Genomic DNA, 17,802 nt, shown 5'->3' on the forward strand with positions numbered 1-17,802 from the left:
ATACGACTTTCCTGCTACTTGCAGACACATTAAGTAACATCGACATGTCATATTACCAATATTTTTTGCAAGTCTGAAGAAGTGAAAAGTTTCCACGTGAACGAGATGGAATTGCTCGTTCAAATACAATTATTAGTAGCCTTGTAAACATCGAGAAGTAGTGATTAGAACACATTTCAACGAATGACGTGTCATAGATACAACAAACCCTACTCGCAACACCTATCATCCCAAACAACCAACACCTCCATAGATTCCGAATATATAATATAAATATTCACGCTGGGTATGAGCGTCAGATGGATACATGATCATTTTAGTTGGAGACCGCAGAGGTAGACGAAGTGGTTGCGAAGCCGACTTGGCGGTTAGTGGCGTCGAAAACAGAGTAGAAGCGTTGACTGTACGGCAGGTAGTTAGCTTTATACCAATCAAGGTCACGTAAAATACAGACAGGAATGAGTAACCGTTGATGAAGTCGAGACCATTGCCAGAGTTGAACCGATATCATTAACGACAAGGTAGATGTTGTCGCTGCTACCACCGATGTCAGTGTTAAGGGAGCGGGGCCAGATTTGGCCGTTGGGGGTGAGGCCGTAGGAAGTGCCACCAATGTTGAAGTTCAGGGTTTGCAGGTTAGCATACTGGTCAGAGGTGATCATCAAAAGACCAGTGTTGCTATCCAACGTAGCACCAGTAGCAGACTGGTACTTGTCGAATGCATCTAGTATTCTCCAGTCAGTCGGGGCGGCCCATTATAAGTAGTTTATCATACCAGTGGCGATGAGAATGAGGGTTGTCCCAGTGTCGACGATACCAGCAGTCGCGGACAAAATGGTGGAGCTACCGTAGGCGATCGATTGATCGATACCCCAGTATTCGCTAGAAGGCGACGTGGTTGTGAGAGGCACGTAATTCACTGAGCTCGTCGTCTTTGAGCTGTCGGAGCCACCAAAGGTGAGCTCGCCAGCGCTGCCACCAGGAGCAAAGTAGACTCCGAGTGCCTCGGTGCCAATGGCACCCTTGCTGTAGAGGTTGTCGGTGACAGTGGGGACTAAACCAACATTGGAAACGGTGCCCTGCGTCAGGTCAGTCGGTCCGACACCAAGAATTCCATCGACGCCATTAAAGCCTTGTGCATTCTTTGCGACACCAATAGATTGTCCGGTAATGACCAAATCAGAACCGAGAGTGACTGTATCCAAGTATTCCTCTCCGGAAAAACTGCCGGGACCATAAGAGACGGACTAAAGGGTTGTTGTGAGCAACTTTTTAGCAGAGAGCATGAATAGACATACGACAGAGCCACCAGTATCCACACTAGTATTGGTGCGTGTGTATGGGGTGTTTGCACCCACCCAGGTGTTGGAACTTCCCGTATCAATGAGGAGCGTGTCTGAGAAATTCCTTTAGTCGAAAATATCTGAGGTCACCCGATGGCGAGTCTTACACTGAGTTGCAGGGCTGCCGACACCAACTTGGGCAGTGTAAGCCATGACAGCACTGGCTATGCTGAACGAGGAGCTGCCAGCACGTTTGCTGAAACTAGCGTTTATCATCGCCTGAGCACGAGCCCTGTCAGCGTCAGCGATGTTGGCATCACTAGCCCTGGCGTTCATCCTAGCGTTGAAGGCAAGGGTCGGCGCAGCGGGGATGCGTCCACAGCGCACAGCGCAATAAGGACGATAGAAAGGAGAGCCTTGGAAGGGAACATCTGAAGGTACTGGGTGAGGAATGATATCAACTGGAAGTGAGGCTTCAATCGTCAGTGCAAAGACTTTATATGTGTCCTGGCCTCCAACATAACCATGCGATACCCACAGTCTCAAGTCATACAAGACGCGGGACTTGCTGTATTTCCGTCCCATCCCAGGGAGATTACGAGATATCGATGAGAGGTCTCCGAAAACAACATTGCTGCACGCCGTCGTTACCAGAAAATGATTCATTGCTATAGAAATCAGAGAGTCCAGAGTCTCATTTCGACGAGGCTTAGCAGTCGCGCAGAAGATTTACCGGACTGTGAGTATTATGGTATTTCGGTACGCCATCATGATCGAGTACGTTGCCTACCACGTTCTGGCCAGAATCGGTGCAAAGAACATAGAGTTTCGCCTATCAGACGGAGCTTGCAGAGGATCCTAACTTTGTCCTCTGCTAACCACGACATGACAAACTTTCCGACATGTGCATGAGGGCTATACTTTTTCAGACTCGTTATAGCTGGCCATACCAGTACAACTGAATCAGACTCGTTATAGCTGGCCATACCAGTACAACTGAAACACACCATGAAGAACCCACACATGACCGGCACCGCCCCTGGGAACGAATCTCGAGATCACTCATGCCTGATGATCTCAAGAATTGCGACTCGGAGACCTAACGTGGTACGCACATTATGTGCGACAGTAGAGTCCCGAAAGCCCGATTATCATGATGTTCATACCGCCACGTTGCTTATGCGGTAATCGAAGGCCGCCCACGCGCTGCTCATAATCGTACTGAATACTGAACGTTGAACGAGGCTGGACAACGCACTGTTATGAATAAGTTTTGTTGGTCGTAAGAACCTCATGAAACTCCTAGTGTCATCATCAAGCCCGTTGAAACTTGAGAAGCCAAGCTGGTAATCCTGATGTTGATAGCGGTCATGTGGGTAAAGTTTATTATGAACTGCCGAGGCTACTGAATACATGGTACTCTCTGACGGTAGTATTGAGGGTGAAACAAAAGCAATGCATTTGTAACTCAGCGAAGATGATAACGATTTTATGTAATTGGCTAGATGATTATAGTTTGATTAGCATTAATGCCAACGACGACTTGAAAGACTCAGATCAAACACTCTGCAACACAACAACCATCATGCGCACGCTGTGGTTAATATGTTCCATTCCTTTGGGGGCCGGACTGAATACAAGGTCTCTGTGCTCAGTGTTCATCAAAGTCACCGGCCTGCAGGTGGCGGTCAATCAACTTTTGGTTGCGGTGCACGCGGGCATTACTTTGAGGCTGACTCCACTCCTCAATTTGACCATAATATCTATTGGCGTCCTCATGCCCTCGAGGTTGTTAATATTGATAGTACACTCACGTCACGCGATGCGGCACGATTCGTCGGCCACCATTTTGATCTAGAACGCACTTCAGCAAATTCACCGACGTGGGCGAGAATGAAAGCTTTGAAAGTGTTGCGGGGATTGGGCAAACTTGTGTCCATCCTGTAGCAGTCCTATCGCGCGTGCGCCCGTCAATGGCGCTCAGGGACATAGAGAAATCAATCGCGATACTCAGGTCCCCGGGCTTTTGTCATGATACATTCTTCCCATCTAAATCACTAGATGATGTTCTTTCATCACCCTCAGGATCTACTCCTGGGTCCTGGTGCACATGCAGACTGCAATCGAGGTATCCTCCTACGGTGCCTACTCTACCTATGAGCGTCTCCGCTGAGCTTCATCAATAACCGCTTATGACTGGAGACGACACGACGTGTTGTAGCTCTCTTTGCGTATGAGGGATATACACAATGGCACTGGTTTGTCCTTGAGTTCACTTCGTGGCTCGCATATCCTTCGTGGATTGGGAAACTCGATTCAGACTACTCTTGGGCTGGTTCTTACAATTTTTTACTTCTTGAACTCCTTTGTGGAGTGTCATTTACCCGGTGTCCATGGTCTCCGCTTGCCTCCTAACTGGTCGAAAGGAACATAGTCGAAGGATGGGAGTGATGTGTATGGTATGCAGTGTTTATTCCTATTTTCACCTCCCAAGTTTACCTGGTAAGGACTAGTTCTTTTTGTATTCGTAGCAACCACTTCATCATCTATTTATATGCATATTATTCCCGAAGTTCTGCTATCATCAGCAGCATTATGCTTATCGCTGCTGCGTCTCACTAAGAATTGCGCTGAATGATCCGGTGTGATTGCGACATCTTGAGACACAAGCTCGTCGGGTGGGCGCCAGTTGGTGCATATAGCATGGAAGATATGTTCCTCGCACACTTGACTATTTACCCGTCAACATGCAGCCTCCAGCAAACAAGCCCGCACACGCCATCCCATACTTTACCCCTGCGCAGGTCCCCGCTGCAGGCACAGCATTTGACCCCCAGCCCGATGGAACTCGTGTACCAAAGTTGTTCCAGCCCATTAAGATTAGAGGGACGACATTTCACAACCGTATCTTCGTGAGTCATCGTATCGATCGATGAGGTCCCCTGATGTCCCATCCCAATCTCGTGTAGCTATCTCCAATGGCTCAATATTCTGCAGACGACGGTCATCTCACATCCTGGCATATGGCGCACCGTAAGTTGATGAATCTCAGGCATGATAGAAGTACTCACGGCATTCAGTGGGCGGCATCTTCACGCGTGGTCCTGGTCTTTCTATGATCGAAGCCACAGCGGTTGTCGCAGAGGGTCGCGTCACTTCTGAAGACTCAGGACTCTGGAAAGACAGCCAAATCGAGCCCCTCCGCAAGATAGTCGAGTTTGCCCATTCACAAAACCAAAAGATTGGCATTCAGCTTGGCCACGCTGGCCGGAAAGCGTCCACCGTTGTGCCGTGGTTAAATACGGGTCTTGCAGCGACTGAGAGCATGGGCGGATGGCCAGACAATGTATGGGGGCCTTCCACGGTCCCTTACAAGGACACCTTCCCTGTGCCTAAGGAACTATCGAAGGCGCAGATCAAGGCGATCGTCGTCGCATTTGTAGAAGCTACGAAGAGAGCGTTGAAAGCTGGCATTGACGTCGTTGAAATTCACCACGCACACGGCTATCTGCTGTTCTCCTTCTTGAGCCCCATCAGCAACACACGCACAGACGAGTACGGCGGAAGCTTTGAGAATCGAATTCGTTTAACTCTCGAGGTCGTGGATGCTATCCGTAACGTTATTCCTGAAGACATGCCACTCTTCCTGAGGTATCTTTGAGTCCATAAGATGTTCTTGCTTGATCTGAATGATGCCTCGTAGGATTTCTGCGACAGAATGGCTCGAAGAAGAAGCGCTTCCAGATGAACCATCGTGGCGTGTCGAGGATACCGTCAGACTTGCTGGTATTCTTGCCGAGCATGGCGTTGACTTCCTCGACGTCTCTAGCGGTGGAAACCACCCAAAAGCCATCATGAAATCTGGGCCGGCGTACCAAGCGCCGTTCGCACAGGCAGTCAAACAAGCTCTTGGGGATAAGCTTGTCGTCGGGTGTGTCGGGTCGATCGCCAATGGCAAGGTCGCCCAAGAAGTGCTTGACAAAGGTCAAGCCGATGTCGTACTGGTTGGACGACAATTCCAAAAGAACCCGGCGAGTGTTTGGGCGTGAGTGTATACTCGTGAGATAAGTTAGGACCTGACCTGATGATGTGTTGGTAGATTTGCGTCAGACCTTGGCGTCGCGATCAAGATAGCGAACCAGATTGGGTGGGGCTTCGGGGGTCGAGGGTAGCAGTCATAAGAAGATTGACTGGTGATTGCAATTGTTAGGAGTTTTGATATAATGTATATGGGACGAACAGGAATGTCGCGTATACCCACGCACAATTATGGAGACACGAAGACCTTGAGTCACAAGATGTTGAAGCAAAGCCCATGTTGCATCACTCGAAGTGACCCACCCGCAAAGTCAAGATTGGACATTGTGACAGCGAATAGTGAATGGTTAGCATCCAATGAAACTATCCACCATTCATTATCATGACGATACCTACTGCAGTCCAACTTCTGATCACGAAGCCGTCCTCAAATCATTTCAAGTATCAGAGCCGCAAATCGATCACCCAAGAATTATGCTGTCAACTCACTCCCAGAAAGCCCTTCCGATTGTCCGAGTGAGAGGTTCGCCTGGTCCGTCATTAGGGTTTGGGATAAAACTATTCGGGCAAGCTTTTTAGCCAGGTTGCAGTCAGGCTCCTTCCCAGCCCCCGATTCGAGTGTGGAGGGGCGATATCTGAGGGCACTGTGTGATAAGTCACATGATACAAGAAAAATTCAAACCCAGCTGAATCAATCTACGCTTAGATGGAGGTCTCATGATTTAGGGCAAGCGGAGTCCCCCAACTCCATGCTCGGGGGACTCGGTCACATTTTATTATAGACAGAGTCGCAGAATACAAAAGCATTGAGTAGACGCTAATAGCCGGAAACTCGAGAGAAGAAAATGAGACTAACTAGAGAGATTGAGACTCGAGAGAGTGGTGGTCTAAAGAGCTAGACATTCAACGCAAGGACGTAAACAAGCTAGGAAGAAAAGCTAAACACTTAACAGCTAGAAGGAACGACCCGATACACGAAGAATATAGAATGGCCCGCAATTGCTTCTTGGAAAGCATCAAGAACACAAAGGAAGAACACTGGAAGGAATGGCTGGAAGGACTCACCCTCACAGGAACCTGGACCCTTCACAAGTACGTAGCAAGTGCCCCCGCTGACCAAATACACACTAGAATCAAAACGCTTCAAGATCCCAGAGTGAATGGACAGAACGGCACCACACAGGACAACGCTCGCAAGAGCGAGCTACTATATGACGTGTTTTTCCGACCCCCGCTAGAAAATGATCACGTAGACCCCGACTTCAAGTATCCCCCTCCTGTTTGTGAATTCGAGCTGATCACAGATCCACAGATTCACCGAGCCATCAAAAAGCTCTCCCCCTTCAAGGCCCCAGGTCTAAACGGCATATGCAATGTCGTATTCATGCGCTGCGCAGACCAGCCAGTACCCTTCATGGGACCAATATTTAGGGCGACATTCACGCTAGAAGTCTACCCGAAAGACTGGAAATGCTCATCTACGATAGTTCTCAGAAAGCCAGGCAAACCAGATTATAGCGTCCCTAAGGCATACCGTCCGATTACGCTTTTGGACACAATGGCTAAAATCTTATCATCATGCGTTGCAGACGATCTGACATACATCGCCGAACAGAACAACCTCCTCCCCGCCACGCACTTTGGTGGCCGACCAGGACGCTCAACAACGGACTCGCTTCACCTCCTTACCAAGTTTATCACCGACTCATGGGCCTCGCAAAATAACCACGTTTCACTGCTATTCTTGGATGTCAAAGCGGCCTTTCCGAGCGTGGTGGTAAACAAGCTCATGCACAACCTCAGGAAAGCGGGAATCCCACAGGAGTACGTCAATTGGTATAGACGACGCCTCGACAACTGGTTGACATACCTCTTTTTCGATGACTACCAGTCCAACCTGTTCAACGTAATAGATGGTGTTGACCAGGGCTGTCCGCTATCGCCCCTAGGATTTGTTTTCTACAATTCAGACGTGTTAAGAGTAGCTGACCCCAATCCTAGACAGGGAGAACTAAGCCTAGGATTCCTAGACGACGTGGCACTCGCAGCAAGGGGTAAATCATATGAAGAGTCCAACGGCAAACTCAAACATATGATGGAAAAACGAGGCGGCGCACTCGAATGGAGCGAGGAGCACAGCGCAGAATTCGAGCTTGACAAAACCGCTGTAGAGACTCGATCCTGAGTAGCCTCACAATGGCATATATTGCACTGTAGGTCGAGTCTACAATACTATGCATGCAACGCGACACTAGCGCGATAAACGCGACGTTCGCGCGACGCGCGCAACTTAGGCGACACTTCCGCGACATAGGCGACACTTCCGCGACTTGCGCGCGCTTTAGGCGAATTTTCCCGCGCCTAAGCGCTATAGGGCGCCTGACTTCCCACTGTGTTTTCCCATGTCCAACCAAGTTCCCAGGTATGCATTTCTCCATTTATCATTTATTTCAACATCGTACCATGTTTATTTTCACTTGGTACACATTTTTTCATTACACATTTTTTACACAACACAACACACATTACCAACGGACCACCATCATCATAGACAGTCACCATCTCCGAGTTTTTATTATGTTTTGAATAAATCATTGCAAGCCCTAGTAGCAGTTAGCTCTAGTGGCCATATCCGCATCAGTTGTCTTATCAGCATCTCAGTACACGTCTTAACATCTCACTATCGCTCGCATACCGCTTTCACCCAGTTCCGCTTTTCGACGCGCGACTTTCCCGCGCTTCGCGCGCCTATAGCGCCTTTGTTCCTGCGCTTTCGCCTTATCACGCGCTTTGCGCATTCCCCCTAGAGTTGACCAGTGGATATTTGCTTTCTCCGCTTCCCCTAAGGGACGAACATATCGCACTCATATTTTCCTCCCTTCAACAATTATATCAGCTGCACCCTCAGCTGAGTTGAAGATCCTTCACCGCACTAATCTGCCTCTCCAGTGCACGGAGCCCCGACCCAGACAACCCCCGCAAGTCAATCCCACCCCCCTGCCTACCTATAACCATCCGCAACCACACCATACAACCGTCGAAATCGCACAAGTTCCTGGGGGTCATAATTGACCAAAACCTCAACTTTAAAGAGCACGCCGCCCATTGCCATGGCAAAAGGAACAAAGTACGCGATGGCATGCAGACAGATCATCCGCCCCACCAGGGGCATCCATGGCAAGCTGGTAAAAAGGCTTTTCGAGAGCGTCATTCTCCCGAAGATGATGTACGCGGCGGATATATGGTGTGCAGGCCTAGTGGCGAAGGGCAGAGGAAAGAACGGAGGGGGACGAGGAGCAAGGGGATTCGCATCCCAGATGGCCAGGGTTCAGAGGACGGCCACATTGTTGATAACAGGAGGACTAAGATCAACCGCAACTGATATTCTGGATGCTCACGCTAATGTACTCCCCTTTCAGCAGGCATTAAGGAAGACATGCTATCGAGCATCCCTAAGGATGGCTACACTCCTCCCACCGCACCCGCTAGCCAAAGAAATCAAGAAAGCATATGAGTATAGCGAAAAACAACAGTTCCAGGGGAGAAAGCGATATCCCTCACCTCTACACAGGCTGATGAATGAATTTCAGATTAACCCATCCAACATCGAGAAAATTGAACCGGTCAGACATTACCCCAAGTGGGAACCGGACGTCGATACGCATATTGCAGAGTCAACGCAGCAAGCGGTAAAAGATGACACACTCGCCACGGAAGAACTACGGGCATATTTGGACAGATCATCAGTGGATGGGGGAGTAGGAGGCGCAGCAGTACTGATGAGGGGAGAGGAGGTGATAAGAAGGAAAAGATTGCATCTGGGAAGTGACGAGGAACATACCGTATACAAGGCAGAGCTGGCAGGGATGATCCTGGCAATCCAACTGTTGAAGGAGGAAGGAGGCAGCAGGGGGGGAACGATGGCGCTAGGCGTAGACAACCAGGCGGCAATACTCGCCACGACAGCATTCCAATCAAGACCAGGCCACCACCTAGCAGACATATTTCACGACTACCTGTGCAACTTGCTACCCCTCAAAGACGGCAGAAAACTAGTCATCCAGTGGTCGCTGGGCCACAAAGGCATACCTGGCAATGAGGCAGTGGACGAGGAAGCGAAGAAAGCCGCGTCAGGAGACTCCTCAGAAGCGCACGAACTCCCCAAGTCACTCTTGACCAGAGACGGCGCAATCAGAATACTCCCGCAAAGCAAATCCGCTCTCAAACAGCATTTCTATGGCAGGATCAAAGACGAAGCCGTGAGCATCATGAAAGAATCACCCCGTTACACCCAGCTCAACTCCATCGATCACACGGCTCCGTCCAAGAAATTCGCAAGCAAAATCGCAGACCTACCAAGAAAGCACGGGACACTACTCTTCCAACTACGCACCAGTCACATCACCCTCAACAAACATCTCCACCGCATAGCTAGAGCGCCGTCAGCGACATGCCAGGAATGCCATGCCCACGAAGAAGAAACTGTCCACCACTTCCTGTTAGTATGCCCCAAATTCGCCAGACAACGCAACGCACTCAGCATGGAAGTAGGACCGCGCCAGCTCCACATCAAATATCTTCTAAGCGAAAGCAAAGGAATCAGAGCGACACTCAGATACATTGCGCGCACAAGAAGAATGGAACAGGCTTTTGGAGACGTCACCCCCCCAGAGGAGAAGAAATGAGGAAGAAGGAAAGAGGGAGCAGCTAGAGAAGAGGAGAAGCGCACGCAAAATGTAACACAATATTCCAACGCCTTGAGACGGCGTCACTGTCCCTGCTCACGCACGGGCCATTGATTAGCACCGACACACCAGAGTCACGATATATATTTAGCAACGTATGATATCGTAGGTAGTGTCCACCATAGGGCCCCGCCCCACAGGACAATAAACAAGGATCCAAAAAAAAAAAAAAAAAAAGAGACTCGAGAGAGACTCGACGAGCTAGGGTCTTGGAAAGATGCTAAAGGGCTTATTTTTTTATTTTTTTTTATTTTTATTTTTTAGAAATGTGATGAGGTGTGACTGATGCCAAGATGAGAGGACCAGAACTGTGATTATGGCGCATGTGCTGTGCCTTGCATAAGTGTATGCAACACGTAAGGATGCTGACAAATATACTTGTTGTATTCGTCTGAGGACCATTGTCCTGCTGCCCAGATGAGATCTGGAGCCATTCCTGCTGCTGCAAGGGCTGTTGCCCCTCCTGCTCGCATGGAATGGCCTGAGAATTGTGTCCCACAAAATGGTGTAGCCGGCGCAGGAACCAGGCACGTGTAGGCACACTGCCTGAGCTGGTAACCCAAAGAGCTGGATGGTGAAGGAAGGAGGCATCGCGAGTGCTGAGATAGCATTTCATGTTCTTCATTGGATCATATGGCGCTTGTGGTTCTTCATAGAGGAGGATTGAGAAACTTGTTCCCAGACTGTCGTTCTTCTGATAGGGCAGGATATAACAGACTGATGTAGCCGTCCAAGTCAGAGTGTGATGGAGTGAGATCTTGCAGTAGCTTTGGAGTTTTACTGAGTCTGGCCAGACAAGCTCTCCAAGCCGTTGGAGGCTCTTGAAGCCAGTTATTAGTATTGTGACGAACAAGCAATCATCATATGATGGTTGATCACCCACGATGTTTACCACGCATGCAAAATCCTCCAGGCTAATAGGCAGTTTTTGTTGAATTGGTCTTGATAAGCGACATTTGCATCCCTGCAATGTCTGAGTTACCAGTGGTGAGAGCTGGGCAGCGCGTACATCAGGATACATAGTCTCCAGCCGATTAGCAATACCGGAGAGATAGCTATCGACAGATCGGGGCTCAATGTGATGTGAGAGCCACACAATATAATATGACAATGTGTCAGGCGTGGGATCAATGACACGATGGTGGAGCTAGCAGAATGTGATGTAAGAATTGAGATGAGAATCATAAGCAGCTGAAGTAGATGATTCAATAGCAAACTCAAGAGCAAGCAAGCGCTCATAAAAGAGATGCTCATCTGTCCAGGCATCCCATATGGGTTGCCTAGACGACGCAGACACTGATCATTTTTTGGCTGCCCCTAGTGCATTCCGAGGGGGTTCAAAATCATAGATTTGCGCATCCGGTGCAAACTGCAGTGCTCGTTCATTCTGAAAGCGTGACAAGGCATCAGCCATGTTGTTCTCACTCCCACTCACATGTTCTACATGCAGATCCACATTATGCTGAATGAGGATGTCAACTGCGGAGATCAGGATGGAATTATAAGGAGGGTGTGCTTGCAATGTGTTAAACATAGCGACTGTATTCATGTTGTTGGTATAGATGAGCATCCTCAGGGGAACCTCAGGCATATTCTGAATGGCGTGAATCACCAAACAGACAGCCAAGGCTTCCATAAAAAAGATGGTGTCATGTGGTGCACCATCTGGCAAGGGACTTTGGCAGGCAAAATTCTCATTGGGAAACCAAAGACCTAACCCAACTCCAGATGCATCAGTGTATGCAACCACCACATCCTCAGACTGTGGGATGAAGTCCAGGGATCTATAAAATAGAAGACCAGGTGAATGACTGATGTGATCTGCCATCCAGTGAACCTTGTGAATGATGGCATTGTTGACATGTAGCCGAGCAAATGGCTTTGATTTCCCGCATATCTTCTCATAGATGGCAGATAGTCCTGGTTTCAGAAGAGGAAACACATTAAAACTCCATTCACACCACCCGGTGAGTCATTGAAACTCTTGAAGTGACCACCTGTATCCTTTCCCACCAAATTGCTGCAGGTGTAACACCAGTGCTTCCTTCTTATGCTCAGGGAGTGTTGCTGACATAGCATTAGGGTCGATGTCAAAGCCGATAATGGTTAGTGGTAAGCCAAGCAGCTGTTTGGGTCGCTCGTGAGGCAGGCCAATCTTGTCCCATAATTGAAGTAGTTGTGTTTGTTTCACAGGAAAGGAACATTGGTAAGGTGGGTAATAGAGCTGCCAAGATGCAAGCTTGAAAGAGAAGGAGTCGTCCATATATGTTTTTAGTGCATCAATCAGGATCTGATGAATCGTGATCCAAGCGACCAAAGACATAAAGGAGATCCAAACTTTGGGCAAACCTCGCCCTCCAAAATTGTTATTGCAATCCACATTCCATTCCCCTTTTACAGTCAAAATCTGCTTTACTTGCCAGAGGGGGTGCATAGGCAATCTTCAGAAAGCCTGTGAGACATCAGATTTGAACATTATGAGCTCTTCGTTTGGGTTGTTCTCATGGAATTGAAGGAGCAAGGCACCCAGTGGGTGCAGACCATTTGTGCCTTTGATGGAGTCTGAATTGATCATCAAGTTAAGGGAATAATCACCAGCTGTGTGGTCGACTACGAGTTGCAATTTATCAGAGTTGGGTTTGGGAACTGTATGCATGGGCACACTGTACATGCCAGGGAGTAAGTCTTGTCCAAAGCTTTCAGAGACATGTCCCAAACGAATCTCTTCCTGTAATTGAGCCTCGATGAACAGCAACTGGTCATCAGTCTTTTGACAAGTCCGCATTGAGTTGTCGTTAGTTGAAGGATATGAATCATCCGGCACATCAGCCCAAGGCCAAAAGCCTCGACATAAGGCTCAACAAACTGAAATGACAAATGGCTGATTGGGATGTTTGATTAGCAACAATTGAAAGCGGTCAACATTGATAGGATAGATAATTTTGAAAAGATCAGGTCTGAGCAATACAGTCTGGGCTGCATCGCTGTTAGACAATGCAAGCATGTGGTAGGACTGAAGCTTGGATTGAATGGCGACCAGATTAGTCCTCATCGATGATGAGGATGTTTCAAAGCACTCTCAGCCTCATTTGGGCTTCGAGTCTTCGATATGTTTTATTTTAACATGTTTACATCCGCAGATGCGGCCGTCTTGCTCAAATGAGCAGATATGGGCATATCGACAAGAGGCTGCGCTACGAGTGCACTCACCTGTATTCCACTTCCGACAGGGATCACGTTTGTTGGATCCGGTTGACCCTCCAGCATATGATCCTCCAGAATTGGACTTTGAATCTGCAGTGTCATTGCATTGCTTTCCATCTGAGTCAAAATGCGAGAAGATAAGATCTTTGAACTCCCTGAAATTGGTGAGTTTGAGTCTCCACGAAGATCCAACCCTGTTTCTAACAGCTTTATCGAAGCGAATGACTCTTCCATGGGCTGATGGATTGGATTGAGAGAAGTACTTGGAGATGAATGAAAAGTATCCGTTGAGTTCAGCCTCTTGATGAGGGAAACTGAACTTGATGGAATCAGCTGCTTTGTTCCATGCTGCTGACCAGTCAGAGTCAGTGGTGATTTTCCTTGAAGCTGCTTCTGAGACACTGTATTTGATTTCAACACCCCTGAGGGCTTCGGTTTGCTTGTCAACCGCTCAAGAAGAGGTAATGATGGTTGTGGGCAACGTTGAGGTTGATACATTCCCCAGCGACAATTTCAGCCCATCCACTTTTATGGAACTCAGGTGCGTACTTGTGGTACATGAGGTATCGTTGAATCTCCTTTTGGTCTTGCGACCAGTTCTTGAGTATCTCATTGGTACACTTGAGACTAGGTGAGAGCGGTTGATACCTTCTGGTTCTAACAGCTGCCTTGATGGACGAATAATCGAGCTTGGGACATTTGCGAGCAGGTTCTCCTGGCTCATTAGATCCCGCTCTACTCCTATCCTTTGGTACAGGGGCTTCTTCGTTGACATGTGCTGGTTCATCCACACGCACTCTTGGTTGCCTGGTTGGGTTGTCTCCTGAACAGGCATGCTCTGATTCAACCTCATTAAGCATGTCAAGGTAGGGTCCGGCGACAGTTGAGACACATTGTTCCGGTGTAGAGAATAACTCAGCTGATATGGTTTCAATGAGGGCAACATTTGCCTCGATTTTGGATGTTCGTGAGCGCCTGTAATCTTTGACAATGCTAATACAGGCTGTTGCCAGGACTTGTTGGGATGTATCCTGTCCATTAGAGTTGGTTTGAGACGTACCCCCTGAAGCTGATGGTCCTGAGGCCACAGCCAATCCAGAAGATTGTGTTTGTGGTGTTGAGCTGGCATGTTCAGCAGACATAAGTTGAAGGATGATCAAATCGAAGATTTAAATAGGTAGCTAAAACTCAATGGTGCAGATGTGCATGAGCAGACGGTGCTTTGCGAGGACAAATGAAAGACGAAAGAGAAATCCAGACTCGTCATTAAGACATATATACCTGTTGAAAGAGGGGCCTCAAATGTGTAAGCCGCTGAGGCTGAGTCACAAGTTGGATTTGACTAGCATTGCGAATTGATTCAACTTGGTCAAACAAGTCAAACCACGAATAAAGTTATTCCCCTCACACGGGGCTGGAACATAACATTTGTAAACAAAGGTCAGCCACCAGTGGATTTCGAACTAACCCTAACGGCATGCAGCGCTGAAAACACTCCTAAACCTCATCATTCCCTAAACTTCAACATTCCTAAACCTTGTGAGTTCCAGATATTCAACTGTCCTAAGCCTTGCACTGCCTCAAACCCTTGTATCTTCTAAACCTCACCATTTCACTTACCACTCCCAAATTTATCACACATTTATGTCAGAAGTACTGTATCTGTAGTACAATTCAGGTTGAGACCAGCATATGTACACTACTCTAATGCACAAGGAAATATATAAGCAGTAGCTAGCTTCAATTTATTGGTTGTTGGATTATCATGTCACTGAAAATTATGACAATGAAAATCACTCAAGTCTTGCACCCCAAATTACATGAAACACTTCAAGGAATATGCTCATACCACTACTAGTACTTATGACTAGGGGTTAAGACATGATCACAGACCATAAGAGAGTATTCATATTTGTCTCAGAAACAAAATATCATCATTTGATACACACATACATTGTACTAACTATTATATTATATGCAATCATACTCAGTGTCACATGATACTCTCAAGGTTTTAGGAAGGGAAAGGTCTAGGTCAGGGTGAGCTTTAGGATGGGAATGAAAAACCAAACATTTAGGATAGGTTTAGGTTGAAGATCTGGAACTTACAAGGTTTAGGAATGTTGAGGTTTAGGGAATGACAAGGTTTAGGGAATGACAAGGTTTAGGAGTGTTTTCAGCTTAGTTAGGGTTAGTTCAAAGTCTGCTGGTGGCTGACCTTTGTTTACAAATGTTATCTTCCAGCCCCTGGTGAGAGTGTGAGGGGAATAAGGTTATGCTGGGTTTGAATTTTTCTTGTATCATGTGACTTATTACACAGTGCCCTCAAATATCACCCCTCCACGCTCAAATTTGGGGCTGGGAAGGAGCCTGGGTTGCAGTTTGAGCTGTGCACAAGCCTGCAAGCAGAAAGCTCAAACAAGTGCTTACTAAGCAAGTGGCACATTTAAGAAGTGACACACGTCTTTTTCATGCCTTGTTCCTTCTTTCTCTTGCGCTCACTTGCTTATTTGTTTCATTAAAAGATTCAAGTACATACACTTGCTTAACTTTATGTAACTTCGTTGATCTATGCTACAATGACCAATACCTCGAATCTTGGACCCCCAAAAGGAGCTGGATGTAAAAGTGTTTGTTCTTTCAACCCTGATAACAACAGGGAAATGTCTGAAGGGGAGGTGGACCACCTTGTGGACTCCTTAGGGAGAAAGCAGGGTAGGGATATCGACCCTATGGATAAGGACTTGGTTGTTGCCGAGAACCTTGCTATAGCTGCTCATAATGAAAAATGTGATGGTCGATGAGCCGATTTGAACTTCATTGAAGAAGTTTTGGACAATGAATCCTTTCTAGAGGAACTGGACATGCCTACCTGTGACTCTCATGCCAAATTCCTCTTCCCATAAACTTGCACGTGCCTTTAGGTTTTTAAATTCACTTACCCCTATGATGCACAAGGCAATAGAAGCCACTTTTAGAGCTACATCGTCTTCAAAATATTCAGTTACAGTACCCTCTACTATGTCTTCCTCAGAGGCCATTGTTTTCAAAGATTCTGATACTGTCCTTATGAAGTCCATGGACTCTGCATTTGAAATACCTAGACCCATCCTTAACCTTGCTAAGGCTCATATTCAGGTCCCACTCACCCTTCTTACCAGAGCATCGCTTTGGAAGATCCATGCAGATCCTTCCATCATCAAGATGATGAAAGGACTCGTTTTGGACAACCTGGAGTTGAGCGTTATGGATGTGTCTGCTGGTTTCCTGGCTGAGACAACCTTGACAGGGGACAAGTTCTATGAGGCTTACAGGAACTTCCTGAAAATCCTAAAACTTATAGCAGATGACGCGACTGTCAAATGTTTCAAGGACCACCGTGATTTTTGTTTGTTGCATGACAAGTTCACTGACGACTTCACTTCTGTGTTAAACTTCGATATCAAAACCAGAAGGAAGTTCTTCAACAACCAGACCTTCCACCATCCAGATGCATACTTACAGCGCTGGAACAAGGTCAAAATCAACACATCTTTGCACCCCAGTGGAGCACTGTCACAAGTTCCAAATACAAATCATTATTCATTCTTGAACACTCGTAAGACATCCAATAAGTACTCAGAACTAGCGCCTGTAGAAGTGCCCACTTCAGCATCTGTACCAATATCCTTTACAAACCGTAACCCGAATCCCTTCATTCCATTAGTGCCCATTACCACTATCTCTGAAATTCCTGAGTATGATTTCCTGTCACAAGCTATCAAGTCATGTGACATCACTAGAACCTTCCAGAACCTTTCTGCAGCAGCCACATGTTTTATGACATCATAGTGTAGTTATATTTAGATCATCGTATGATTCCCTTTACTATTTAATGATTGACTAGTTAGTTCAGGTTCAGATTTAGTCTCTGCTTTAATATATGTATATAAGTAGCTTGATGTAGTTAGTAGTTCTTTAGTTCAAACCTTCTGTCTGTACTTATTGTACCAGCCCAAATGTCACTGGTCAATTCTATTCCTTTTGTTGTAATAACCTTTGTTTGAGTCCTAGTCTCTGCCCTTGCATTTATTCATTATAGGGGTTGTGACAAGCACCCCGTGGTGGGAGTGGCTCACACTACAATCCATATCCTCCTTGTAAGAATGATGACCCTTCATCTGTTAATACATTGAGTGAGGGAAAGCCCTTTCGGAAGGGCAAAGGAGGGAGCAGTTCCAACTCGCTCCTTTGCATTATCTGTGGTTGGAATGGACACAGAGCCAGCAGTTGTACTCACACACACACTTCCAAAAATGAACCTGTCATTAGTATGTGGAATGACAAGCTCCTCCCCAAGTCTACCTCTTCTCCCATCTGCATCTCATTCAACATTGGAAAGTGACACTCACCAAAACACTCATTAGACATCATACACATTTGTTCTGTCTGCAGTGACAAATCACACAGTGTGACCTCTAAGTCTTGCTTCTGATGTCCACAACCACATAGTGACACCATACAATGCCAATGCATACAAGTCACTCCTTCAT

At 47.1% G+C, this 17,802-nt stretch overlaps 4 protein-coding genes across 4 annotated transcripts; 2 read left to right on the top strand and 2 right to left on the bottom strand.

Moving 5' to 3' along the window:
- Positions 1–316: 316 nt before the first annotated feature.
- On the bottom strand, positions 317–1,949 carry DFJ58DRAFT_734491 (acid protease; the record flags this gene model as incomplete). The annotated part of the gene is made up of 5 exons (XM_041386490.1): positions 317–401; positions 451–724; positions 776–1,247; positions 1,299–1,396; positions 1,451–1,949. The coding sequence occupies 5 exons, from the start codon at positions 1,947–1,949 to the stop codon at positions 317–319; spliced, it is 1,428 nt and encodes a 475-aa protein (XP_041237494.1).
- Positions 1,950–4,030: 2,081 nt separating this feature from the next.
- DFJ58DRAFT_816491 (uncharacterized protein) lies at positions 4,031–5,832 on the top strand (the record flags this gene model as incomplete). The annotated part of the gene is made up of 6 exons (XM_041391752.1): positions 4,031–4,195; positions 4,253–4,316; positions 4,364–4,934; positions 4,987–5,328; positions 5,383–5,667; positions 5,723–5,832. 5 exons carry the CDS (start codon positions 4,031–4,033, stop codon positions 5,453–5,455), a joined length of 1,215 nt encoding a protein of 404 aa, XP_041237495.1. The 3' UTR covers positions 5,456–5,667; positions 5,723–5,832.
- Positions 5,833–12,509: 6,677 nt separating this feature from the next.
- On the bottom strand, positions 12,510–14,412 carry DFJ58DRAFT_734496 (uncharacterized protein; the record flags this gene model as incomplete). Its single annotated transcript, XM_041386491.1, has 3 exons — positions 12,510–12,910; positions 13,277–13,663; positions 13,719–14,412. The coding sequence occupies 3 exons, from the start codon at positions 14,410–14,412 to the stop codon at positions 12,510–12,512; spliced, it is 1,482 nt and encodes a 493-aa protein (XP_041237496.1).
- A 1,879-nt stretch (positions 14,413–16,291) lies between these two features.
- DFJ58DRAFT_734497 (uncharacterized protein) lies at positions 16,292–17,101 on the top strand (the record flags this gene model as incomplete). Its single annotated transcript, XM_041386492.1, has 1 exon — positions 16,292–17,101. The coding sequence occupies one exon, from the start codon at positions 16,292–16,294 to the stop codon at positions 17,099–17,101; it is 810 nt and encodes a 269-aa protein (XP_041237497.1).
- Between the last annotated feature and the right edge of the window lie 701 nt (positions 17,102–17,802).

This window comes from Suillus subalutaceus (assembly GCF_016647625.1).
Source record: "Suillus subalutaceus strain FC151 chromosome Unknown DFJ58scaffold_178, whole genome shotgun sequence".
In the NCBI taxonomy this organism is placed as follows: Eukaryota; Fungi; Basidiomycota; class Agaricomycetes; order Boletales; family Suillaceae; genus Suillus; species Suillus subalutaceus.